Genomic DNA, 24,656 nt, shown 5'->3' with positions numbered 1-24,656 from the left:
AGCATGGGACCAGTGGAAGCAGGAGTGTTTCCATGAGCAGTGGAAACAGCCCTGCAGAAACATCTATACTTACTGCCTTTTGACACTCAACAGAAGTTTTCGTCTGTTCATGCTAACGTCACCTAAACCATGGTTTTTTGTGCTCAACAAATCAGCCTACAGTGCTTGACTTCTTTTTTTTTTTAATTATTTTTTTCAGTTCAGTTCTTGCTGTTTCTCCCCAGGCTACATAATACTCAGTCTGGTAGCTTAGACGTACAGTATGACCAAACTTCTGGAAACAACGGGAAGTAAATGCCCCGATTCAACCCATAAGCGTGTTGGGCAGAGTCACAGTTTGTACAATGGGCTAAATATTATCCTACTACTTTGGGGAGCATTTCATGCAAGATAAGCTCGAGGCTTCTGAGGAGCGAGTTAAAGGGGCTGGTACTGAACGTCAATGAAAATGTAACACTTGTCTGCCGAGCAGAAGCTTGTGGTTTTGTGATGAGGTCAAAAATCGTGCACAAACGGAGTATGGTTTTCACATCCGCGGCCTGTCCCCCGCCATGTCAGTAACAATCGGCCTTTCATACTGCCCGGCCGGAGCCGTGTAAAGAAGGATGGGGTGAAATCTTGGCGACGGGCAAAGCGAAAAATTGTCGTCAAATGTGTTGGGGGGGGCAAGGCTTTAGCCAGGGTCTCTATCCTAAAGAGCCTGTGAGGATCGTCTGGCCTTACGGGATTACGTGGAAAGAAAACCTGGTCTTCCAAGGAAAAATGAGAAATTTGGTTGAAATTCGTAGGTTTCTGTCCAGCCAAGCATGCTGCTTGCTGATGATGTGATCTTGTAAACGTGAGAAAGTCGCCTACTCTCCCTAAAATGGGGGTAAGAAACTTTTCCTTGGGATTATGGTGAGGAACTGCAATAAGGCTGGTTGAGATCTCAGCTGGTGCTTGGTCTCCTTCTCCCTGTCCAGCAGCTGTTGCTTGCAGTGGAAATTCTTGCTGTTCTCAAGAATTTCCCCAAAGATAGTTTAGAAACAAGCAGACTTGATCATGTTTCTTCTTGCTCTGAAAATTTTGGCTTGTCTCAAATGTCTCTTGGACAAGAGACCTTTGCAGTTCTCATTAGCCTCAGCGATCTCACCTCTGTGATCACCCTCTCTCTCCCTCTTACGGGGTTTTCTTTTTTAGTTCCTATACTTTTGGTTCAAGGAGAAATGTACAGCACATGACCTTAATTAGGGGTCAAGGCATTTAACCTGCACAACATACAGATTATGCATATGGGAAGTTATTCCTGTGTTTGCAGAAGTCCTCAAGTGCAAGCTGTACCTTGTCATCATACATAACGTGGTGCTGGGGAGGATGGAGGAGAGGAGATCCCCTCATTTAAAAAATGGTGGATTTTTCTCTTTTGGCATTGAGCTGTGATTGTAGGTGGGAATGTAACTCCCAGAGTTGTGTCCTGCTGGCACTACTTGCATTCTGGTGTGGTGATCAAGAAATAGCAAGGAAACCTTGTTCTCATGCCTACCTTGTGGACAGAAAAAGCATAGGGTGAATCACTCACGTTTCATTGTCTTGTTACATTGTCTTTGGGCATCACTGTGGTTTGAATGGTGCTCTCACGGCATGCCTCGGGTCACCTGCTGACAATGAATGTTTTGGGGGTTTTAGATTATGTTTTTGGGGGATTTTAGATTACAGCTGCAATTCAGATACAGCTGCTCTGGCCGGAGGATCTTTTTCCCATAAGTAAAACTTAAAATCAAATGTGAATGTTTGCAACTGGGTTTATTTTGTCTCCTTTCATGCACTTGCCCACATGCGTGGGAAGGTGGGCATGTAGTGGGGGGAAGCTGGTTAGTAGAGCTGTGAAATGACTGTGAGAAGCCCTTTGTCTGGCTGGGGTCTCCGGTATACGGTAAGGAACGTGGGACCCCTGAACAAGTGCCTTTATGGTTCGATAATTGGGATTAAACTGAAATAGTGATTTAGGAGAAAGGGACTAGAGAAACTAGAAAATAAACTTGGAAGTCGGATATCTTCTTCAATATGAAATCAAACCAGTAGGGGTTTTATGCTCTTGTCTGTTTGAAAAACTGTCTAAGTTGGCTTTTGGGCCTCTTTGGAAACGAAGAGTCAAAGTGTTTTGTTTGGAAAATATCAAAATGAAAGAATTTCGGGGAAAAAAATATTCTATACTATAGGCTGAAATAAAGTGATATGAGTTGGTGGCTCACTCGCACCGTGCACGCAGCAGCCCCGCAGTCTCGGCTGCTAAGCACCACCTGGGTCAGCCTGCGGCACCGGGCGCATCGGCCTTGCTCGGTGGTCTCTGAGAAGGAAAAAGTTAAAGTCCTCTTCTTAATGAAGAAAAATCCCTATGGTTATTGGGAAAGCCTCCAAAAGCTTGTGTGGGGAAGTGGGGATACAGATTGGGAAGCCGACAGTTTATGGAAGCTTCCCCAGAGCAGGTAGTCCAGAGCAGTCCTTGTTCCCCCTCAGCTCTGACCCCAGCCAGCGCCTGCAGCCAGAAGGGCACAAGCAAAACCAAAATGAATGGGAAAACCAAAATGGATAGGAGCAGGTGCCTGCAGAAAGTGTCACCGCAGCTGCTCCCGCGCTGTACGGCTTGCGTCAAGTAAGCCGATACCAAGGAAATCAACGGCCCTCTCTTGAGCCTTATCATTAGGGTGGATTTTTTTGTTTTATTTTACTTTTTTGCTGTCTGAAAAACCTCCCCGAAAATGCAATGGCCATTCAAATTTGGGAGATGGCCACCCATTGCCCATGTGATTTGAGTGAGCGTCACTGTTGCCCGTGTGCAGCAGGCGGGTGGAGGGCACTGCCTTCTGCAGCATACGTACAAAACCACTCGCCTGGCTGCTTCTTAAATAAGCGGTCGCTGCTGTTGAGTGTTGAAATGGGCCGTTCAGCAATGGCTGCCTCTTCTCCTTTCTCCACACACGTGTGACGTTGCCCGGTTCCAGCCGGTGAATTTTTTTCTTCTTTCTTTGAAGAGTCAGTTCCTCCGCGGCTCAGCCGAGGCGAGGGGAGCGGTGTGACCGCGCTGCCGGGGAAGCTGCTCTGCTGGCTCTCCGGGCTGTGTCATAGCCACAGAAACCAACCTTCCTGCCACGGCAGGGTTGGGGTTTGTTTTTTTTTTTTAAAGCAAAACAAAACCCACCTGTCCTTCCTGGCCTGCTGCCTTCTTGTTTTTATTTCTCAAGCTTGAAAACGAGGGAGAAGAAAGCAGTTAAGTGCATTCTTGTCGGCAGAGCCAGGACTGGACCTTTAACTCCGGTTTCACCCATCACCGCTGGTTCTGCCAGCAGATGTGGCCCCCGGACGTAACGCGCCGTTTAATGTTTGCTGTACCCTGGGTTAAGCAGTGAAGAGTTGCAAGGCTCTGGCTTCTCAGTGGGATTTGGCCACTGGCAACTGGAAATTATCTGGAACTTGACAGCTGCCTTGACCCAGGGTGATTTTTGGCGTGGCCACATGGGCCCAGCCCCTAAAGGAAAGGTGTTTCAGATGATAAAAGTTTTGCACATGCATTTGGTGGCAATTAGTGATCCTTGTAGACGAGGCAGGAGTAAGCAAGCCACAGCGGTGGCTTTGTCTGCTCTTCTAAGTGATGGGTCTGGGTTGCGGTAGAACTCTTGGGGAGGGTAGGTGCTGCTGCTCCTGCCCAAAAGGACTTTAGATGTCAGAGTGCATCAGGGAGGGGGTAAAGCCAAGGAAAACCCCTGGGATGCTGCCTTGGAGTACTGCCTTCATCCTCACTTCTTCAGCAGCAGGTGAAAGTTGCCATGTGCACGTTGCCCTCTTTCCATTGCTGACAAGTGATTGGAGATGATCTCTTTCTCCAGCAGGTTTAGCACAGTGGAAGCATGGCTACAAGTGCCGTTCCCAGCGAAAACCTCCCCACGTACAAGCTGGTGGTGGTTGGAGACGGTGGCGTGGGGAAGAGCGCTCTCACCATTCAGTTTTTCCAGAAGATTTTTGTGCCGGACTATGACCCAACTATTGAAGACTCCTACCTGAAGCACACGGAAATAGATGGGCAATGGGCAATTCTTGACGGTAAGCAAGCTACTCTCGTGGTCCCCTTTCCATTCTAGCTGAACATAAGCACAAACAGACCTCAGTGCCTCCCACAGCGCGTTGTACCCTTGTGTCCCTCCTTCTCCGCTGTGGGCTGCCAGGAATTTGAGTGCAAACTGGCCTGTGAGCTGCGGCACGTGATCTGCAGCTGACCTCCAGCAAAGCTTCTGCTTCCAGTTGCATTGGTTCCAGTTCTGCACAGAAATGTTTCTTGCAGGAGCGTGAAAACCTATAGATCATCATAGACATTTGGGGTAGGATTCTACGAAGGGTGAATTACAGCACCGTGAGGTGGCTATTGCTAATGATACTTCATTGTGGTTAGGCTCGTCCCCTGGGAAATAACAGTGAGTGAGTAACTGAACGGGGGTTATAACCAGAAAGAACATTTAATCAAAACTGTCATCCACTGACAGTGAAGAATGGTAACACCTCTTAACTCTCATCATTCAGGCATGATGTTTTCATATCTACTTACCTGTTTCATTTAAATACGGGTAGGGTACCAGCCTGGAGAGATCTGTAACCAAGAACCACGATCTTTCAGTTCTTTGAAGAAAAATTACTTTCTTTTCTTTTTTTTTTTTTAAAAAAAAAAAACAAACAAAAAAGCCAAATCAAAAAAAAAAAAAAACAAAAAAAAACCCAAACAAACCAAAAAAACCCAAACCAGCCAACCCTAAAAAAACAAAACCAAAAAATCTTGATTCTGCAAGTGAGGAAAAAGCCTTATATTACCTAAAGCTGCAACTTATTAGTTTGTGCTGCAAGAGACAGACTGACCACAGCCGTAAGGGGAATCTTGCTGTTAAATGTTACAAATGTTGTCTGGCTTTATACAATAATTAGGTAGTACATAAAAGCAAGCACGTATTTTGTGCCTTAAGTGCATGTATATGGGCACTAACACAACTGAACTAAATTTAACGGCACATTCCTCCCTCCATCCTCTTGTGGTGAAGGCACTCAAGGTCTTTGGTGTCTCTGCACGTGCATTGGTGTGCGGGGACAGAAAACTGGGGGATTGGCATGAGTGGTGGAACGTGGAGGGTGGTGGGGTTTGCTGTGAAGACTGTAAACTTGGTCTGGAAACTTGGGATCTTAGTTGCACTCTGAAGGATTTAGCAGATACAATTTAGTGAGTACAAATGGCCCCAATGTCCTTAAAGAACAGCCTTTACTCAGTATATAATAAAAAAACCCAAGCAACTTAATCTTGCCGACATTTCTTCATTTAAATATGTCATTGGTTGATCGCTGATATGAGGGAATATTTGTGAAATCGATGCCCAAATGTGTCTCTTCTTGTCATCTGCATCAGAGATACCTGCTCTCAATAATGTACCTGTGCACCTTTATTTTTAAAATGCCAGTGTTGTATAAAAGAAAAATCCAATCCTGCTGTAAATGAAATCCATTCTTTCTTTTTAATCCAGAGCCAGCCCTCTAAAATGAGCCACTTTTATCTTCGCTGGTATGCCCTGTGTTCTGATATAACAGTACCAGCTGCTGTACACATTGGTGTCAGCTGAAACAGCCTGGGTTTTGTAAATTATTTGGAAGTGGAAAAGACATCTTTCGTGCATATTTGGAATTTTTGTTTAGTCAAAAAAAAACCAAAAAACAACCCTGACCTGGGTGGGAGTGGGGAAAGAGGTTGTTTTCCAACAAGCAGAAACTTAACCTTTTGTCTTAATGAAAAAGCTTTTCTTCTGCTCAGATGGAGTTTAGTGGCTGTGCTGAACTGAATTCAGCTGTGGCCTTGAATGGCATGTTGGGAATGCCTGACTTTCAGAGTTCGTGTGCCCACAGATGCCTTGCAGCCACAGAAGTGAAACTGCAGCTTCTCCTTCTCTTTCCTATCGCTTGAGATTTTGAACAATCAGAATTTTGGAAGAAAGGCAATATATATTCTTGCTTGGAAAAGCATGTGAGCCTTTACCATCTGCCCAGTAGAAACAGGGCATAAAGACTGACTATCACACGTGTCTTCTGCCACAGCTTTCTGTCATAGGCTTTGGATCTAGGCCATTCTCAGAGGTCACCATATACTTGGACAGCTGCTCTTGTTGTGGTTACACGTGGTTGCATGAATCACTTATGGTATAAAATTAGGGACAAACATGATAGGAAGGGTAAAGATGCCTCATGATAAATTCCAGACTTTCCAGTTGTCCTTTATGGCCAAATCCTTTACAAGCTGATGTTTCGTGCAGTGCTTGGTCGGGAGAAGAAGCTGCCCACCCCCAAAATAGGAACTAGTTTTAGAAGATGAGACTACCAAGTGAGGATATAGCGTGAGGGGCTCCATAAGTTTCTGAGTTTGCAGAAATAGTTATTAAAAAAAAAAGCCAAATATATTGGCATCCAACAACTTAAAAGAAAAAAAGAAAACACAGCCTGCCCTGTTCCAGGCTGTTGCCTGAGCAGTTCTGTACAAAGCATCTCTAGCATTTGGTATCTGCACCAGCATTATGTTGTAAAAAAACCCCTTGTGTTAGCCAGCTTGCATAAAGCATTTGGCTTCCCTCCATGAAGACCTCCACCCACATTTATTCAATAGCACTAACTGGCAGCATGATGAAATGTTTGACTTGCGTTTTTTTCCTTTGCTGAAATCTCTCACTGAAAGCAGACTTAAATGGAATAGGCTTTTATTTCAGATTTTAGACCTTGGAGCCAAACCTGTGTTCACTCTTCTTCTACTTATTTGCTCTCTGGCTTTGTGTCTGTTTTCTTACAAGGAAGAGTCTAGGATAGTTCCCTGCCTCCGAGAAGATTGTGGGACCTGTACTTGGTGTGTTGAAGTCCAACACTACGAAAAAATACTTATTGTTGGCCTTATGCCAGCTTTCTAAGATCATCGATGCAGTGTTTGGAGGACAAGTGTCGTAGAGTGGAACAGGGCACTTAAGCTGAATAAGGGATGCACAGGCAATTTGTGGCTAGCCCATTTTTTCACTTGCTGCCACCTCAACGAGGCTTTAAGATCAGCCTCCAATTTTCTCTGCATATGTTATCTTTCTAAATAAATATATTTATTCCCTGCTGTTCATAGAGAAATCAGGTCAGTGATGTGCTTGGTTAAATGCATTCACGCGCAGGTGCCGTACAGACACATCAGGTCAGAATTAAGTGGGAGCAGGGTTAATCTGCTTTGATTAGCTGTTGCTCCAATTGAGTTGCTATGATTAATTTTGTACACTGCTTTCTGTGTGCAGGCTAACTTAGCAATTAGCAGAGGATTTCTTTTGGTGTGGCTGCAAAATGCCAGCCTGGAATTATTAATCTGGGTATGAAGCCAAAAGTGGGATACCTTAATATGGCAAAAAATTCCCAATGGTTCAAAATTCCTTATGGCTCATAAACGACACAGAGATAAAAAGGTGGTGAGGAAGAGATGGCCACAAGCACATGGCTTGGGCATGCTGATGAATTGGGCTGTCAGTAGGGCTGTGCCAACTGGTACCAGCAAAGCAAGGAATTGTGCCTGTGTGTTAGGTGAAAGGAGGCTGTGGTCTCCCTCCTCTTCCCTTCCCTTCCCCTGGTATGGTTTAGATGAAACTCCCACTGCCTAGAAGTTGTCTTCCTACTCCTGCGCTTCAGTTTTCCTTTTTATTTCTCTTCTTCCCAAGTCTCCCCTGAGTGCCCTTGTGTTGGGCTGGACCTGCACAGCCCTGGTGTGCACACCCCCCTGGGGTAACACCAAGCACCGTTCCTTCCCCCGGGCTCCCGCTCTGCCCTTTCCACCCGTGTCTCCCATGCATCCCTTTTTGCCGAGGGTTTTTGCTGCTAGTCATCCCGGGACAGGCTGTCTGCTTTTCTGCTTTTCTCCTCAGGAAGCTTGGGAACAATTCAGCCAGGAGGCCAGAGGGAGATCAAAGGTCACTTCAGACTTGCAGGCAGAAGGGTTGGTTTGCGGCTTGCTTTCTTTTTTTTATTTAAACTTTGGGTACCGTCATTGAAAGAATTAAAATTCAAATTAAGTTTGTACTTTCATTCTTTTATTTGTGTGTACAGTATTTTCCCTCCCTTAATTGCTGGGATTTTGCAACCTTGAAAGAGGGTTTTTTGTCTTGGGTTGTGGGGATTTGCTTCCTGCCAGGAAAATTTTGATGTTGCAACATGGAAAATACAAGGCTTTGAATACTTGCCCTTTGTTAGAGAAAGAGCTCCTTTAAGGGCTCGCATCTTTATTCTGTTTATTGATGTGGAAGCCTTTCTTCTGAAGGCCCCTCTTTCCTTTTTCTTAAAGAAAGGGCAAGAATTCAAGTACTCGGGTTTTCCATGTTACAACATCTGTGTATTTAGTTAGGGCACAGAAGAAGGGCTCATAAAAGCCCCAGTGTTTCCCTGTCGCGTGTTTTTCCCTGAGGAAGGCTCTCATGCCGGGGGCAGCGTGGCTGCATCTGAGGAGCAGAAGCATCAGAGTGACCAAGTGAAGCATCTGCCTTGCCTTGCGCACAGCATGGGCACCTCGTACCTCTTCAGGGTGACTTGGGGTGTGGAAATACAGAATATAAGCTGTGGCCCCTGCACCCCATCTGCTCAGTGCCCAGAATACCAATTCCTCAGCTGAAGCCAGTGTTTGATGGGGACTGCCCTCTCCCACTGCACTGCTGATGGAAGGAAGATGAAGACTGTGGGGATGGCTTTCCTCAGCCTGAGACTCTGGTTTGACTTGTCAATTCAAGTTAAGTTTTCCCTTGAGCTCCGCTACCAAGCTGCAGGGCAGCTTCAGAAGTCACTGAAGAAGCAGAAAACACCTGGGGTCAGGCTGCTTTGTGCTGCTCCTCTCCCTGGCGCTGTGAACCCAGGTTCCGAGCTGCCTGCTGACCCATCCAGCTCCTGAAAGGCTTGCACATGTGCCGGACATATGTAGCCAAAGCGATTTCACTGGATACTGCTTGCAAAAATCAAGTCGTACACATTGTGTTCACCTTTCCAGGCATGAGATCAAGGTAGGCACAAAAAACTGCGTCCTGTCCCTGAGCTTCATGGTGTGCAGCCGCTCTTCTGGATGCTGGAAGGCAAGGTGCTCCAAGAGCCGTGTTGAGCTGCTTTCAGGACCGGCTGCAGCAACATGCAGTCGCTGCTTGGAACGGGCTACCGGTGACTGATTTGGGCAGTGCAACCCAAGGGCTGAAGAATAGAAAATAGGTTTAACCTGCCTGTCTGGTCATCTTTGGTCCCTTAGATGCCATGGACAGTGGAGAAACTCTCTTGAGTTGATCTATACACCTAGCCACCCAGCAATGTAAAGGTGGCTAACGTAGGAGAGAATTTTGCCTAGGTATGAAAAGAGAAGAGGAACTCGCCTGCACAACCAGATCTGAGCTCTCTGAAGGTGGGAAGGCTGTGTTTGAATCTGAACTGAATCCAGCCTAGGCTCTAGAAAAAGCAATGCTGTGACTTAGATTTCATCGTACGTCTCTGCCCTTGGCTTAGATTTACATGCCTGTGTCTCTGGGTGGGCACTCAGAGCACTGTCGGTCGCAGAGACATTGCTACATAAAATACCTGGAAGCACCAAGTGCTTCTATTTTGGGCCACAAATCCCTGTGTATTCCTGGGCTCCTGTGTCTGCTCAGAAGTGCTCTCTGAGCAGCCGTACTCTTGCCTAACTCATCAGGATTCACAGGAAAATGGTGTGGAGAGCTCTAAGGGGGCAGGATTCAATTAGCAAGGAGTTCATCACAATAGTTGGGGTCACATCCACTGGAAAGTGGAACAGGGCATCTCTCTGCTGAGCACCCTCCTACCTGCGAAGCAAGAGACCTCCCTGCTGGGCTCTCACAGCCTAATTGCTCTTAGTTTAGTCTCCAGCTGATTGCATGATAGCTCTGTAAAATGGCTTTGCCCTCCTTGGATGTCTGTTCCTACGTCAGACATATTCCTTGGCTTCTCTCTCCTCCCGCTTCACCCAAATGCTTTTGTTAACGCTCCTTCTTGCTGCTTCTTCGGTCAAGTTGTGGGAACTTCACCAAGTTTGCTTGGAAGTCCCTGACCATGCGCTGCGCAGCCTGTGAATCTGATTTCAGTTCTTGGAAGAATGAGGTAGGGGAAACCCGCTGTGCGTTGGTCCAGCCTTGTTTCCACATGGGCTTTTATGAGCTGCCAGAGGCAACTGCTGGTTTTAAAGTGTACCAGGGGAAGAGAGAGCTCGCAGTTCTTCTCTGCTCATGATTATTTCTATCTCTTCTGGCGTCCTGTCTGCAGAAACGGGGATTTTAGAAGAAGACGAATGCTGGCTAACATCCTAAATCTCCTCACCCCTTTGGGAAGCCAGTCAAATCCCCATCCCAGTTTCACCTTCTGAAGGTTTCTCCTTGCTACTTTCCCATTTCTGTAGATAAGAGTTGTCTTGAAGCTCTTATGCCACAAGAAGCAAAGCGGCTTGCATCTGGCCCTTTTTCACTGCTGATGCTTTCCAGGATGTGGTCCCGTCCTGCCTACTAAGGATCCGGATCGCGCTCTCTGCTCTGATTGTTTACAGTTCATGTAGCACAGAACTGTTAGGATGGGGGGTGGGGGGCAGGCAGTGTCTTTCAGAGGACATTTAAAGTTAAAACAAAGGCTTTCTCTGGCCAACCATATGATGCTTAATTTTGCATGAATATCTCATCTGAGATTAACCTTAACCTTCACTGCTGCGCGTCTCTTACTTGCATTTCCAAAGTGCCATTTTAAATGCTGCCTGGACTTGCTCGCCTTTCTATGAATGCTGCAAGTGAATTCCCTTTAAATAGCAGCTGCTGACACAGCAGCTTTGCCTGTGTTTAGTGTGATGCCGTGGCCAAGATCCAGGCGAGGTAGGAGTGGCAGGAGCGCAGCCCCGTGCTGTCCCTTGGGTATCCCCACAGACCCCCTCCAAGGCTCGTCCCCTGCCCTCTCGCAGGGGATAGAAAGCTTTGGAGGGGCAGCAGGTGGGGATGGGTCGATGGGTGCAAAAGCAGAGCTGGATGCTCCTCCTGTGTTTCATGGTGGTTTGCAAATGTGCCAGAGCAAGGGGAAGTCCCTAAGCAAATTACCACGCAGGATACGGCACATCCATCTCCACCCTCCTGCCCACGGCTTGCGCTCGGGCACCTGCCCCGTGTCAGGGGGAGGGAGGGCAGGAGAGCCCGGCCCCCTGCGAGAAGCTGTCCCGCTCCACCACAAGTTGGGTACGTGTGTTGGAGAGGGGAAGGGAGTGTGTGTTTGTGTGTGTGCGTTGGTTGTCAGCTCTCAGCCCTGCCCTGCCATCGCGTCCAGCTGGTGCAGGAGTCAGATGAGGGCAGCCCAACCTCTCCTTACAGGTTGGGTGGGTAGGAAGGATTAATTTCCTCTTCCGTCCTAGCCACGCGGGCCTGGCCTTATTCCATGGTAGCAATTCTGCCCAGGGCATAGAAATTCACCAGCACATGCAGTGTCTTTGGGTTGTTTGTCTTTTTTCTTTTTTCTTTTTTGTACAGTCCTTAAGAACAGGCTGGAAGCCTTTGAGCTGAGACCCTTGTCCTAGATTTAGAGGAGAGAAACAGGATAAAAGGCTATGAAAAGACACCTGTGACTTTCCAGCAAGCTCCAGCTACTCAGCAAACAAGCCTAAATCTCGGGGTCTCTGCAAGAGCCTAGAAGCTCTTTTCACCTTAAAGGCTCCTGGAAACAGGCATTCAAGACCAGCAAGGGCAGGCGAATGAATGAGGCTGAAGGCTTTAAAGGGCCTGCCATCACCAAGTAAGGTCTCCAGGTCCTCCAGCGTAGCTGCCTTTCCTCCAGACATACAGTGAAGATGTGGGCTGGCACGTGGGGTGCACTGTGACACGCAGCGTGTCCGCCTGTGGCCACCCCTGCTGATTCAGCAAGTAACACCAGCAGCAAAGTGGGCTTTATCCTGGCCCCATCTGGAAATCGGGGCAGCCTGAGTACTTACCCCTACAGGGAACATCTTGCTAGGGCTGTGGGCCTGCTCCGACTAGAAAAACCCGTATCAAGCCCTGCTGCTCTGTCAGCAGTACGCTCCTGCCACAGTCTCCATCAACCGGTGCCCTGGGCTTTCCCCATCACTCGTGGGCAGCAGATGCTAACGCTGTGACTTGACAGCGGAGGCGGAAACAGTTTTCCCACCCAGCCCTGGGATGTGAAAACCTTCCCAGTCGTCATAAAGGTCCCGCGTTTGCCTCTAGGGTACAACGATGCGTTAGGACTACTATTCGGAGCAGCCAGTGCATTTTGAGCTCACACCGTGTTTGTACTGGCATGGCCTAAACTGACGAACTCCTCTTGTACCCTCCTCCTGCCAGTCAAAATCCTGGCAGTGTACGAAGCTGGGGCCCAAGAATTGGCATTGATGATGTGCATCAGTGTGTGGTGTTTAGCCAGAAGGCTGGCGTAGCTTGCTCCGCATGTGGTCCCTGATGTAGCTGATGGGACCCCCTGCGAGGCAGAGTGATGGAGACCCAGTGAGTTATGGTCACATTAGACAGGAGGTTAATGCAGTGGGGAACAGCATCTGGGTTGCTGCCACAACTGGGGTGTTTTAGGGGATTTGAGCATAGATCTAGGCATTGTCAATGCACAGAAACACGATCGCTATATAGGATATGCAAGTCACTTAAAGCTTTTCCACCTGTTTTAACTAGCTTCTCAATATCAGAACACCACTTGGGACTAAATATTTAAGGGGAGTTCCTCAAGGCTGTACCGTCTTGATCTGAAAGCACATAATTGTAGAAATAATATCCAGGCATTGAGAAAAGGAAAATGCTTGTAGCTGTTACTCTGGGTTGTCTCCCAGCTCTGCTTCACCCTGCAGTTTGTAGATTGTCCCTGACATTTAAACTGGCATTTACTTACTCTTCCAGTCTTGGGTTTTTCCATGTGGGAAACAGAGAGAGCTGGGAGATGGAGGGCTGCAAAATACTTTGAGCTGTATCTTGCCAGAGGAGCAACTCCCCAAGTTCAGTGGTCAGTATTTGATGCTGGAAAAGGAAAGTAAAATCCACGCAGTCTTGTTCTCCTCCATCCACTCCCAGCATAGGCACACGGTGATGAGTGGGGTCTGGGAGTGTTTTTTGCTTTGTAACAAGAAACCACCTTGTCCATCCAACTTGCTTTTGTCAACTCTTGCAGCCTTTGAGAGGACCAAGCTCAGCAGAGGCAGAAGGGCCATGTAGGACACTTAGCGGTGACAGCAGCCGCAGGTCCTCACAGTAACTAAAAACCTTCGTCTCTTCTGTCCTAGTTCTGGATACTGCAGGCCAAGAGGAGTTCAGCGCAATGCGGGAGCAGTACATGAGGACCGGAGATGGTTTCCTTATAGTCTACTCAGTGACGGACAAGGCTAGCTTCGAGCACGTGGACCGGTTCCACCAGCTGATCCTCAGAGTCAAGGACAGGTGGGTGCTGTGGAGCCAGGCGCTGCCTGACCCCCTCCCGCCGCTCTGGAGACCGTGCCGTGGGGGCGGTTGCACGTCTCGCCCTGCCTTTCGCCTCCTGGGTGACCCGGGGCGAATCCTTGCATGCTCTGTGTGCGTTTGTAGACCTACGTATGAGGAATAAGAAGTATTTCACTTTTTCTGATAAGCATCTAGTGCTTTCAACATGGAAGAGTCCAGTAGTGTTATGATGGAGTGAGAATGGGTCTGGAGGGGAGAAACTCCAGCCAGGACAGTCTGGCAGGGCAGTGTGAGAAAGGCGGAGACCTTCGCAGGTAACCTGTTTGGCTCTGAAGAGGGAGAAGGATGCTCTGTGCAGTGCAGGCACTTCGGGAACACCAACAGGGGCTCAGCACGCGTTCATTCGGCCCTGATCCTTTTGTGTGTCCTGGCAGCATCCTCCTTGCCCTGGCTTCAGTTTGTGCCAGGGAAACCTTAGAAGGTCCTGCAAGATACGGGGCTGTGAACAAGCGTCTTGAAGGGGAAAACGCCTTGCGTCAGGAGGAACTGTATTTCTTACGAGGGGTGTAATGCAGTTAAAGCATCATGCTCTGCAGCAACCGTTTTCAAGGAATAAAACCTCTCTGCGTGGCTGGGGAGAAAGCAAGAGAGGTCGCCCGCTCCCCTCCTTGTGCGCGCGTGGGAGAAGGTAGCGCTGAGGGTTTAATCGTGGTAAGCAAATGTGTCTTGACAGCGAGGGGAAGCTGCCAGGGTTTTATCTCTGAGATAACTCCCTCTTCCCATCCCAGTTCAAGAGGTGATGAGTCCATCCTCACTGGGTGGGGTGTGAATCAAGCCCTTATATGTCTGCAGCTTTGAAACACTTAGTTTTTCCATTCATAATGGCTTTTAATTATGGAAGTCATCAAGAAAAGCCACCAGAGGATTCGGGCCTCGTTGCTGGCTTCCTTTCGCAGCTCTGAATAACTTCCCCACAGGAAGGGTGGACTCGTATCATGTGAGGTTCACAGCTGACAGCTCTTCCAGTAAAGCATCCAAAGCAGAGCCCACAAGAGTGAAAAGTAAAGGCAAAACCACCCTTTGATTTCATCTAAATGAAGAAAAATGTCAGTCACTCGGTCTGCCTCCCAGGTCGCGACAATCTTTTCTTCACTGCCAGCTCAGCTTGGGGCAAATTAAATCTGTTTCTGAAAGCTGAGGGAGATGGGACAGCGTTTCCTGTAACCTGCCCCAAAACGATGTCAGTTTTATCTAATTTAACTTTGTGAAAATAAGATGCGGTATTCATTGTTTTGCTCGGGACTGAAACTTTTACCCCTCCGCACGCCGTGCAAACACCGCGGCCGGCGTGTGAGAAGCAGGAAGTGAAACAGGCTGGGGAGGTTGTTTGTGTCTCCCCGCTCAACGCCACCGAAGCGTGGAGTGCGAGGAGCTTAACGCTTCACCCAAAACCTGAGCTTCTTCAGAAAATCGCAGCCATAGGAGCAGCGTGAGTAAAGAAACCGCCCTGCCAGACCCGCAAGTGGCTGGGGGCAGAGCATCGCCCTGGTTTTCAAGCTAGCAGTCAGTTTTGGCAACTTAAAATCCAAAGGAATTGCAGGCTGCCGCGTTAGCAGAGCTGTTCAAAGCCTTCCTCCTGTTTCCTTCCATAACTTTCATTACACTAAAACTTCCAGCTATAGTAGCTTTGTCCAACTAGCAATCGTACGGCTTACAACAGGGAACAAAGTTCCCATAGAGTTTTATGTCTGATGTAAACAAGGCAAATGAGATACTGTCCAAATGCAATCCCTTTCTTATCAATGTGCTGCAAGCCAAAAAGGAATCAAATAATCCAGACAAGCAAGTGTTTTGCTCCAGAATGATCAGAGTCAAGATATATCAATGCTCAGGTATTAAAATTAAATCAAAGCCACATTATCAGAATGAACAACTGTAAGACTCATTTAAAATGCAGAGTGCAGTATGGTGTTTTTCCAGCCAGAGCAATGGGGCAACGTGCCAGAGAGAAGATGGAACCCTTATCGTCTCGATGAAAAATGACACAGAAACGCTGTTTGAAAATCCAGAATTACTCAGGGAAGTGTTTTATGCAGAAATGAGTACGGCCAGCTGCTCCTTACCCCCATAAAATCAGCTCTGTTACAGCAGAGAACACTGGAATCATTTTAGGAGGGTTTAAAGTTAAATGTAAGAAAATAATACTGCAACAACTGTCAATTGTAAGAAGGGACCACCTCCATCCTGGCAGCGGGTAAAGGCCCTGCAGCCCGACTGTGCTCTCTGTGTCATGCAGCTGGAGGAGAGGCTCCCATATGGGAGGTGGGGTGGGGTGGGGTGGGGTGGGCAGCAGCCGCACGCCAGGACCACCCGTGGTGTGAGCTGGCTCGCTTCGGTTTGGTCACAGAGCTATGGGGATGAGCCTGACCCACACGCCTCGTCAGGAGAGTCTTGCACTGGACGTGCTGTGGATAGATGGGTCTCTCCTCAGGCGGTAGCTGAAGACAGTCACTTACATGCCCCGTAAAGTTAAAGAAACACTGAGTATTTCAGAGGGACCTTTATCCATCAGGTTTTTGCTCTGGGATTAGAAGCAGGTAATAGCATCCTTCCAGCTACCACTGCTAGTCTTCCAATTTGTCTTGGGGTAACAACTGATGGGGATCTTTGCCCCCAGTCATTTTGTCCCTCATGAGGTGCCCCCCAAAGTGCCAGCTCTCCCAGAGTCTGTCTTTTCTTCTGCCACGGTTGCTCTCAGTGGATGAGTCTCCACCAGGACATGAACTGACACCAGTTCCTCCAACATAGCTCATTACCTTGCAATGACTAGCAGCTGCCAAGACATGTGGTTACTGAGATGCCTTAACTGTTACAAAAGAGTCCCGTTCTCCTGTTCAAGATCTGTCTCTATGTCTCAGTTAATTTCCTGACTAATTCTGTAGTTCTTCATCTAGTTGGATCTTCAGTCTTAGCTATTGTCAGGTATTGCAGAAACGGTGACACTAAGTCCCTGAAGTGCCTGCAAATAAGAAGGAATGTATGCATGCATGCAACTTGTCAAGTAAATTTTTATGATAGAACATATGTGTAGCATATGTGTAGTCTGGGGGCTGATGTGTGTTTGTTTGGTCTTTCTTTATATTTCTTTACATGTATGTGGTATGTCTGTAGCTGAAAATGTTAGATGATGTCAGCATCAGAAAGTGAAACTTATGCTCAGCTTTTTTTATTGTAGTTTGCTAATAATTGGGTGGTGGGTTTGATTTTTTCCAGAGAGTCCTTTCCAATGATTTTGGTGGCGAACAAAGTTGACCTAATGCATTTACGGAAAATTACAAGAGAACAGGGAAGAGAAATGGCAACAAAACATAATGTAAGTTTGCGGGATTGTTTAATTGGTTGTTGTAAGTCCCATTACAGGCATTCAGAATTTAATTCCCTACTCATTTGGAGCTGAATTGAAGCATTTCTCTTACAATCGAACATTTGCAATTACATTTTTGACTACTACAGAGTAGTAGCAATACAGTTTCTTTTCAGTAGGGTCAATTCATGATTGGAACTAGAGCCTCTGCTATACAGCAGGCTGTAGTAAAGCTGTGGCCATCACAAAGCCACGTGTACAAGGTGTCTGCAAATGGTGAGAAACGTGAAATGTTCAAAATGAGGGAAGAAAGTGCACCCTCCTGGAGTGAAAAGGCAGAGTTAGGCATCGGGAGGTATACCAGGTGTCTGTAGGAAGTGAGTTTGTTAAAGATAATGACATTACAGGGTTGTTAAGCCTATATAAATCTGGCCCAACTTCTTAGCTCTGCATTCAGCTTGAGAAATTGGTCTTGGATGAGTGTAGACGACATGATACTCCAGTAATCACCTCTAAATGCCAGCAGCCATGAATACCGGGGGGGGGCAACAACTCCCATGGGAGGAACTGAATGGAAAGGTAAAAGGCGAACAAGCCTGAGACCTCTTGGCAGCTTGCTGTGCCTAAACAGCAAACTGTGTGGCGTTCCTAAACGAGCCGCGATGGGAGTTTGGCAGGGCAGGTTCACTCCCTCCCAAGGAAGCTCGTTTCTGCAGGAGGCAGGACACCTGAACTGCAACATGTTGCACCCATCTGTACGCACACGCTTTGGAAAAGACCCTGTACTGAAATACCTTATCAGAGGCAGTTTTATAAATCTGCCAGCGTGCTGGACAAGCTCCCTAGGAGGCCCCATCTGGCTGTCACACTTTGAAGGAGAAGATCGTTTTACACTGAAGGGGAATTGTAGTCATGAAATATTCATGCAGTAGTCCTAATAAAATGTGGCAAGCAAGAATTTTTGGCAAGTGCTCATCTTTCAACAACCTTCGGCTATTTTCATGTCTGCTAGCACAGCTTAGAGGGAGAGAACATCTGACGACGTGAAGTCTATGATTATTCTTCCCCAAACCCGGAGCTCTGATAGCAGCTGGTTTGCCTGATGCCGATTCCAGACCTTTTGTAAGCGTTTGCTGACCTTGCTGTGAGCATGAAAGTGTTGATAGCGGTGTCATGACAACACTTTGTTTACCTGTATTTCCCCGGTCTCTTAGGCATCCGATTTCTCCAGCCTTTAGGGTTTTTCATTTTGAAACTGGTTTGCTACCAACGTGTAGGCTGTTACTAATCTCTTTCATGATATGCTTCTGTCCTCCAGATTCCCTATATAGAAACTAGCGCCAAGGACCCACCTCTAAACGTTGACAAGGCCTTCCATGATCTCGTGAGGGTAATAAGGTAACCTGCAAACTCTTCACTTGCTCACTGCCCGTGGACGGGACGTGCAGGAGTCCTGGCCCAGAGAGCCAGGAGCCAATTTTTGGGGAGCAGGGTGGTTTGGTTGGGGGTGGGAGATTTATGGGGTTTATTAAACTTTCTTGTCCTATATCTGCATAGGGATGTTACTAACGTTTAGTTACCCTTGTAGGACATCATTGCTAGGCAGGTTGAGAACTAGCTGTGGCCATGGCAAAAATACATTATTCAATGAACAGTGCGAAACCTACTATAACGATCAGCTTTAAAAGGCCAGCGTTAAAATCTTTGGACCAGTAATTTGGGTTTTCATAGCTTTGTCCTCTCAGGGTATCACGTTGCCAGAGGTTAAAAAGGACTGGCAAAAAATTCTTACAAAATTCTAATGTTGTAGGTGACTTCTAACATTTTCTGCTCGCTAAATGGAAAAAATTAAGCCGCTTTGTAGGAGAGACAGCATGACCTAATGGCTAAGCCACAGGTTTCCTCCTCAGACTGCAGAGGTTTGTTCCCAGTTTTGGCATGAATTGCCTTTGCTCGCTTTGGCAAACGCCTGCTCTCCGGGCGAACCCCTGCTCCCGCTGCCGGCGGGGAGGGACTGCCTTCCAAAATCCCGGCTGCCCTGCAGGAAAAGAGCTGCACGCACATCTCGGCGTCTCGGCTGATAACCTCAAATCTCTCTGAGAAGATTTGTTTTTCTGGCACCGGTTGTCTGCCAGATTTTTCTGAGCCCTCATTTTTCATGTTTTGGGAGGGTGCTGAGATGAAATCATGCTCCTCCCTGCCGTGCAGTCAAAGTGCCTCTCTCGGCAATTAAACGATGAGGCATTTATTCACAGCGTATCTGTACTTGTGAATATCTTAGCGCAGCCTCGAGTCAGCCTCCATCAAAAGCAGATGGTACTGCCCACTCTTCCCACATGTTTCAAAAGCAGGGGGCAGAAAGTCTTTGGAGAACTACAGAGCTGACTTGGAAGTGTCCCAAGCTATTTCCCAACTGTTCTGTAACTCAGCATTAGCTGGCTAGATATTACTTTTGTGTTACAGCGAGCTCTTACCACCATCTATTCTACTCTGGGGGAAGGAAAAACATAGCCAAAATAAGATGGTGAGGCTCTGTTCGCTTTCTCTACATAACACGACTCCAGACAGGCTGGAAAGAGCCTGTTGTAATGAGGCATCACTAAATTCAAGCCCTGAAAATGCACTCTATAACCTCAAAAATAGGTGATGCACCTCAGCTCCCTGAGCAGTCACTGTGAAAGTCATTGCCAGCCAGGTGAAACCCTCGTGGCATCAAGGGCACCAGAAACGTTCACAAGAGCTGAACTCGGGTTAAGTCAGAGAGCAGAGAGATGCTGTGTGATCTAGCTGGTCATTTGCCACAAAGCAGCTTCGCTTGGTCTTTGGACGTTGCAAACTGCCCGCAGCCATAGGATGGCATCACCCATGAAGTATTGCTTTTCTTTTTTTAAGTGAGCTTTTCCAAATAAAATGTAAATTTACAGCTCCCTAATAACTGTGTCAATTCCTGGAGTGCTTTACAAATGTAGAGGCTCCTCAGAGCCCATGTGAGTTTGCAGGGTGAGGACGCTCGTTCAGGGTTGGCACTGTTCGTGCTCCTTGCACTTGGCTGATTCCCAGTTTATTTAGCTTCATGCAAGAAACTGTTGTCTGAAAGTAATCCAGAAAGGAGCGGGGTGATTGAGTCCGCCCGATAGATCTTTTACATTTTTTTATATCCTTTTTATGCTGCAGCAATGCCTACACAAGGACTGTCACAGCAGAACCCTTGAGCGGGCACGGGACGTGGTTTTCTGGATCTCTAAAACAGTTCCAGAACACTGTGAACAGCTTGCGGGCGCTTAGTGTTTATCCAAATTAACTTTAAAGTATTTTTTTATTTCAGCTTTCTAGTTTTGAGCTTTGAAGTTTTATGTTTTTCATGCCTCCAGCCTTCATACTGAAGACTGAAAAAAAAAATCTTATTAGTCAAAGCTGATTTTTTCAGGTGGTTGCAAGCATTTGGGAGCTGAGGCTGTAAGAAAAACACCAGATGAAGCCGTAATGATTTGTCCCCCAGCTATGTCTCATCCTGGTCTGGATAACTTGGTCTAAACACTCAGTTTAGTGCCTGGCGTATTACATAGCAAAGAGGCTGGGTTTGAACAGTTCGAACTCAGGTTGGTTATTTAGACACTGTTTGAATCAACGGAAGCTGCCGGTGTTCGGATGGTTTATCTTGCAATAAAATCTAAGTCTACGGGCTGCCTGTCGGGTGTTTGAACTACAAAGCCTTCTTCTGTTGAATTTCCACCGCTGGGCTAGCTGAGCGGCTGCTGCAAACAGGTACAGTTGCAAACAGGCATTTGGGCAATGCCTCATCGTAACAGAAAGGGAGAAGCCCTCAGCGTAACATTTTAGAGGTTGCCCACAACCCGACTGATGGGGGCTGCCGGGGCGCAGCGCAGGAGGGCTCTCGGCTGCGTGTTTGGCAGTTGTGACTTTAGGCAACCAGGGACATCTTTCTGGGGTCAGCTCGCTCTCCGTGCTCTGGTGCTCTTCTCAGCGTCCAGGGGAGGCCAGAGCCCCATCGGCAGCAGACTCTGTTTTTTCATTATTGTTTTTTAGTCCGCCTCCATAACCAAGTCCACAGCAGTGCAGTTGGCTAAGGGCAATGCCGGCTGAAAGCCAATCTTTCCAGGAGGATTTATTTCTCTGTGCGCTTTGTATCTCTTTTGCCCTCCTCCCTAACGAGCGTTAGCAGCAGCGTGATGGGTGATGTTGCATTGCTTAGAGAATCACCAGAGCAGTCCCTGGCAGGGGAGGAGGCAGCAGTTCACCCAGGGCAACCGGAGGCATAGTGCCCTGGCAGGACATCCCTGCCATTAGCCTTAATGTTTGCTTACGGCTTCTTTCCTCCTTCCTTGAAAACGCAGGCTGTTATCTTGTTAGCTGTGTGGCTTGAAAAGCCACGTGGTGGTGGAAGAGTATATGGAGATATATATGCAAATATACATATGCATGCCAAGATGCTGTTCTGCTGGCTGCCCAGGGCTCTGGATGCTGATGTCCGACCCAGCCTTGTGTCTCACCTGCTTGTCTTCCTCTCTGTCTCCCAAAACAGGCAACAGATCCCAGAGAAAAGCCAGAAGAAGAAGAAGAAGACCAAATGGCGAGGGGACAGAGCCACGGGCTCCCACAAACTCCAGTGCGTGATTTTGTGACGGGACTGCCCGGGAGTGCCTTGGACGCCTCCCTCCTCCCCCCTTGACCCACTGCCAACCCAGGCAAGGAGCAGCAGCGCGACGCCCGCACGGCCCCGCCGCCCCCTCGGGCTCCCCACGGCGGCTCGGGCTCCCCGGAGGCGGCTCGACAGGGTCCGGACCCCCCCGGAGGGGGGCTGCGCTCCGGGGCTGGCGTGGGAGCCGCGCGAACGGGAGGCGGAAGGGATCAGCAGGACCTTGACTTTCGAACATCCCCAGCGCCTTCCAGGGGCCTCCATGATGTTTATTTAAAAAAAAAAAAGGGGGAGAAAAAGAAAAAAAAAAAAAAAAGAAAAAGTGTTGGTTTTATCTGCAAACATTTCTCCTTGTGACCCATTTCTGAACAGCCATGAATAGCCCCCCTGTTTGGTACAGTCGTCTGTGTATGTGTGGGGGAAGGGAAAGGGCTTTTCTTTTCTTTCTCTGATATTTTTTTTTTTTTTGTCCTCTTCTCCTTTTTCGTTGTTTGCTCAGCGAGTGTTGGGTTGCAGAGAAACACGGCCGGGGTTAGATTTTTTGCACTGAACTCTCTCTTAGGCAGCAGTGCCAAAACACGACTTCATATGAAAGTGCATAGATTTGGAGGAAGAAAATGAATTCCAGCTGCTCCGGGTGCTCCAGACATTGTGTCAGACTCTGGAGGGCAGCCAGCTCACAGACCATAAACTCCAGCTTAGGAAAGGAGGTTTGGGCTTAGATTATTTTTTTTTCTTACCCTTTGTGAAGAGGTTTTGTTTCTGTTCTGTAATTTGGGGCATGTCAAAGTTAAGACGTTTTGTTAACCTGGAAGTATTTAAATTAAAGTAATTTACAAATGGAAGGGTATGTCATCTTTAAGGGGGAGGAAAGGGAGAGAGGAAGTAAAACCTGAACTGAATTTGTTATCTGGGTGATGAATTTCTCCCTCATAAACGCATGTAAAGTGGTGCGATCTAAATCCCTCTTTATTATTCCTTAACCTTTCCCTGCAAAGCCACTCTTGGGCCAATGAATTGTTTTGCTTTTCCCAGGCTCATCTCGCACACACAGAAAAAAAACTGTTTATGGGCTTTGGCTCAATGTTTCTTCATTTCTTCTTCTCCCCACTTCTCTGGGAGTTGGTGACTTGAAAGGAAGAGGTGTTTTGAAAATTACTCAAGTGGGATGTGTCTCTTCATAAGCTTAGTATATCTAAAATGTCTCCCTGAAAACAGCGGAGACTAAATATCTTTATGCCTTATGAAAAGGCAAGGCAAAAAACCTGCAGCCATTCAAGCCGCCGTCTGTGGCACCAGGAATACGGTTGTGCACATCCTGGAGGGGCCACATTTTCTCTCACACCTTTGCTGGCACTAAGAATTACAGTGGCAATTTTTTCTTTAATTTAATGGATTGTCATCTGCTGGACCGAAGCCATCAGCTCCATTCAGAGGGTCACCAAACCCCTTTAAAATTAACAACTTGCTTTTCATCAGCTTGAATCCTATTCAACTACACTTTATGGGCATGACTTAAAATATTGGCAGAGTATGAATGCCTGAGATTTGTGTGTCTGAGCGCAGAAAATCCTGGTATTGGATATTGAAGATCCATTCAAGATGGTGGATCATCACAAACTTAATTGTTTATGTTTGTCTTTGCAATCCATTTGCCGCCGGATTTCGTTTCTTGACTCTTTGCCAGGCCACCTTGTGAAATGGGAGTTGGCTGCTGATTATTTTTCAGGTGAGTGCAGCTAATGAAAACATTTTCCTAATCTGTCCAGTCTTCATCCTGGCCAGAAGATGGCAAATGTCTGCGGCTGGCTCAGCAAGCTGCTTACCGTAGCGCTGGCTCCACCGCCTCCGTCCCCTTTTGTGTGGTGACAGATGCTGGGGCTGGATTAAGGAGGTGGATAGTGGGAAGAAATATTTTTCATGGACTCTTGCGCTGGATGTGGGCCACACGTTTCAGTAAAGTTGCAACACCCTGTGTCAACTGAGATCTGGCTCCAGACCATTGCAGCCTTTCTCCCACTATATTGTTTCCTTGTTGGCTGAACTGTGGTGACCGAAACCATCCGGGTCAAATCCTGGCTCTTGAGACTTGCCACTATCTTCTGGGGTGAAGAGCTCCCTGTAGGCATCTCATTTGTTCTGCCTCTAGTAAATCAGAAGGTGTCTGATATGTGCAACCAACCCAATTTGCTGTAACCCCTGTTACCGCTTTCCTGCCAGAATCCCCATCTAACCTGGCTACTGGCTTAATTTTTTTTTAATTGTACACAACTAACGCTATGGGATCCCCATAGCACAAGAAGATGATGCCCTGCTAACACTCCCTAGAGCCCTTCCACTTAAAAATAACCTGATTTCTGCTGAAACCCCTCAGCCTTATCATTTTTATTTAAACCCTTGGGAACGCTTGCTTGAAAACAGCATGTGTGTATCTTGAGTCACATCTGCTGGGTACTCCGCACTGCATGTGAGAAATTATCTGCTTTTTCTGAAGCATCTTAATTGTTTCTTCAGCTTCTTTAGCAACTAACAGATATTGCAGAATAACGGGGGGAGGAGGGGAAAGGAGCAGATTAACAACTGAATATGGGTAGTGGCAAATGGGGAGAGCATGCCTGTTTTCTTCTATGTTCATCAACTTGTTTATAGCAAGGAGTGTTTTCCAACAAGGATTGCATCTTTAACGAGTCTAGGGTGCTCAAAATAGTGAAGAGATACAAAGCCTATTGCCATCTCACTCGCCCTTTCATACTCGGGGCTGTTAGCAAACCAAGAGCACTTTCCCTGCTATATGCAGCACCTAGAGACCGGGGCTGAGAGACGCTGGTTGGTGGTACGCTACCGAAAGCACCAACCGTACTGGTGGGTGGCTTTTTTTTTTTTCCTATGGAGCATCCAATGGAAAGGGACTTCTTTGCTGTGGTCAGAGAGTCTGGAGAAGGATCCTCTAAGGGTGCGCTTGGGGCTCATTTTCCAAAGAGCTGATGGTCCAAGTGACCTAACGTCATCTTCAGCCCCTGGGTAAATCTGCGTTCACTTGGCTCACAGCAACTGGTTCCTCTTCTGCTAAACAGGAATTTAGAAGGTAGAGATGGCCATAGCCTTACCTTGCTTTCAGTAGACACCTACAAACAAAATGAAAAGAGAAAAGGGGTAAAAC

The 24,656-nt window shown here is 47.3% G+C and overlaps 1 protein-coding gene across 5 annotated transcripts in view; it reads left to right on the top strand.

Annotated features, from left to right (window-relative positions):
• MRAS (muscle RAS oncogene homolog) overlaps positions 1–22,341 on the top strand; it is a 41,485-nt gene extending 19,144 nt beyond the window's left edge. For 2 of the 5 annotated variants that reach the window (XM_075152913.1, XM_075152912.1), the window contains exons 3-7: positions 3,864–4,077; positions 13,322–13,475; positions 16,749–16,848; positions 18,158–18,237; positions 21,383–22,341. In XM_075152913.1, the coding sequence (XP_075009014.1) occupies positions 3,885–4,077; positions 13,322–13,475; positions 16,749–16,848; positions 18,158–18,237; positions 21,383–21,482 (627 nt within the window). In that variant the 5' untranslated portion in view covers positions 3,864–3,884 and the 3' untranslated portion in view covers positions 21,483–22,341. Of the gene's footprint in view, positions 1–3,699; positions 3,792–3,863; positions 4,078–13,321; positions 13,476–16,748; positions 16,849–18,157; positions 18,238–21,382 lie in introns of those variants that run through there. The other 3 variants (XM_075152914.1, XM_075152915.1, XM_075152911.1) reach the window with 3 other exon arrangements.
• The last annotated feature ends 2,315 nt before the right edge of the window (positions 22,342–24,656 follow it).

Source organism: Calonectris borealis, chromosome 6 (assembly GCF_964195595.1).
Source record: "Calonectris borealis chromosome 6, bCalBor7.hap1.2, whole genome shotgun sequence".
In the NCBI taxonomy this organism is placed as follows: domain Eukaryota; kingdom Metazoa; phylum Chordata; class Aves; order Procellariiformes; family Procellariidae; genus Calonectris; species Calonectris borealis.
The sequence above is the reverse complement of the archived record's forward strand: the minus strand, read 5'-3'. Positions and strand labels throughout refer to the sequence as shown.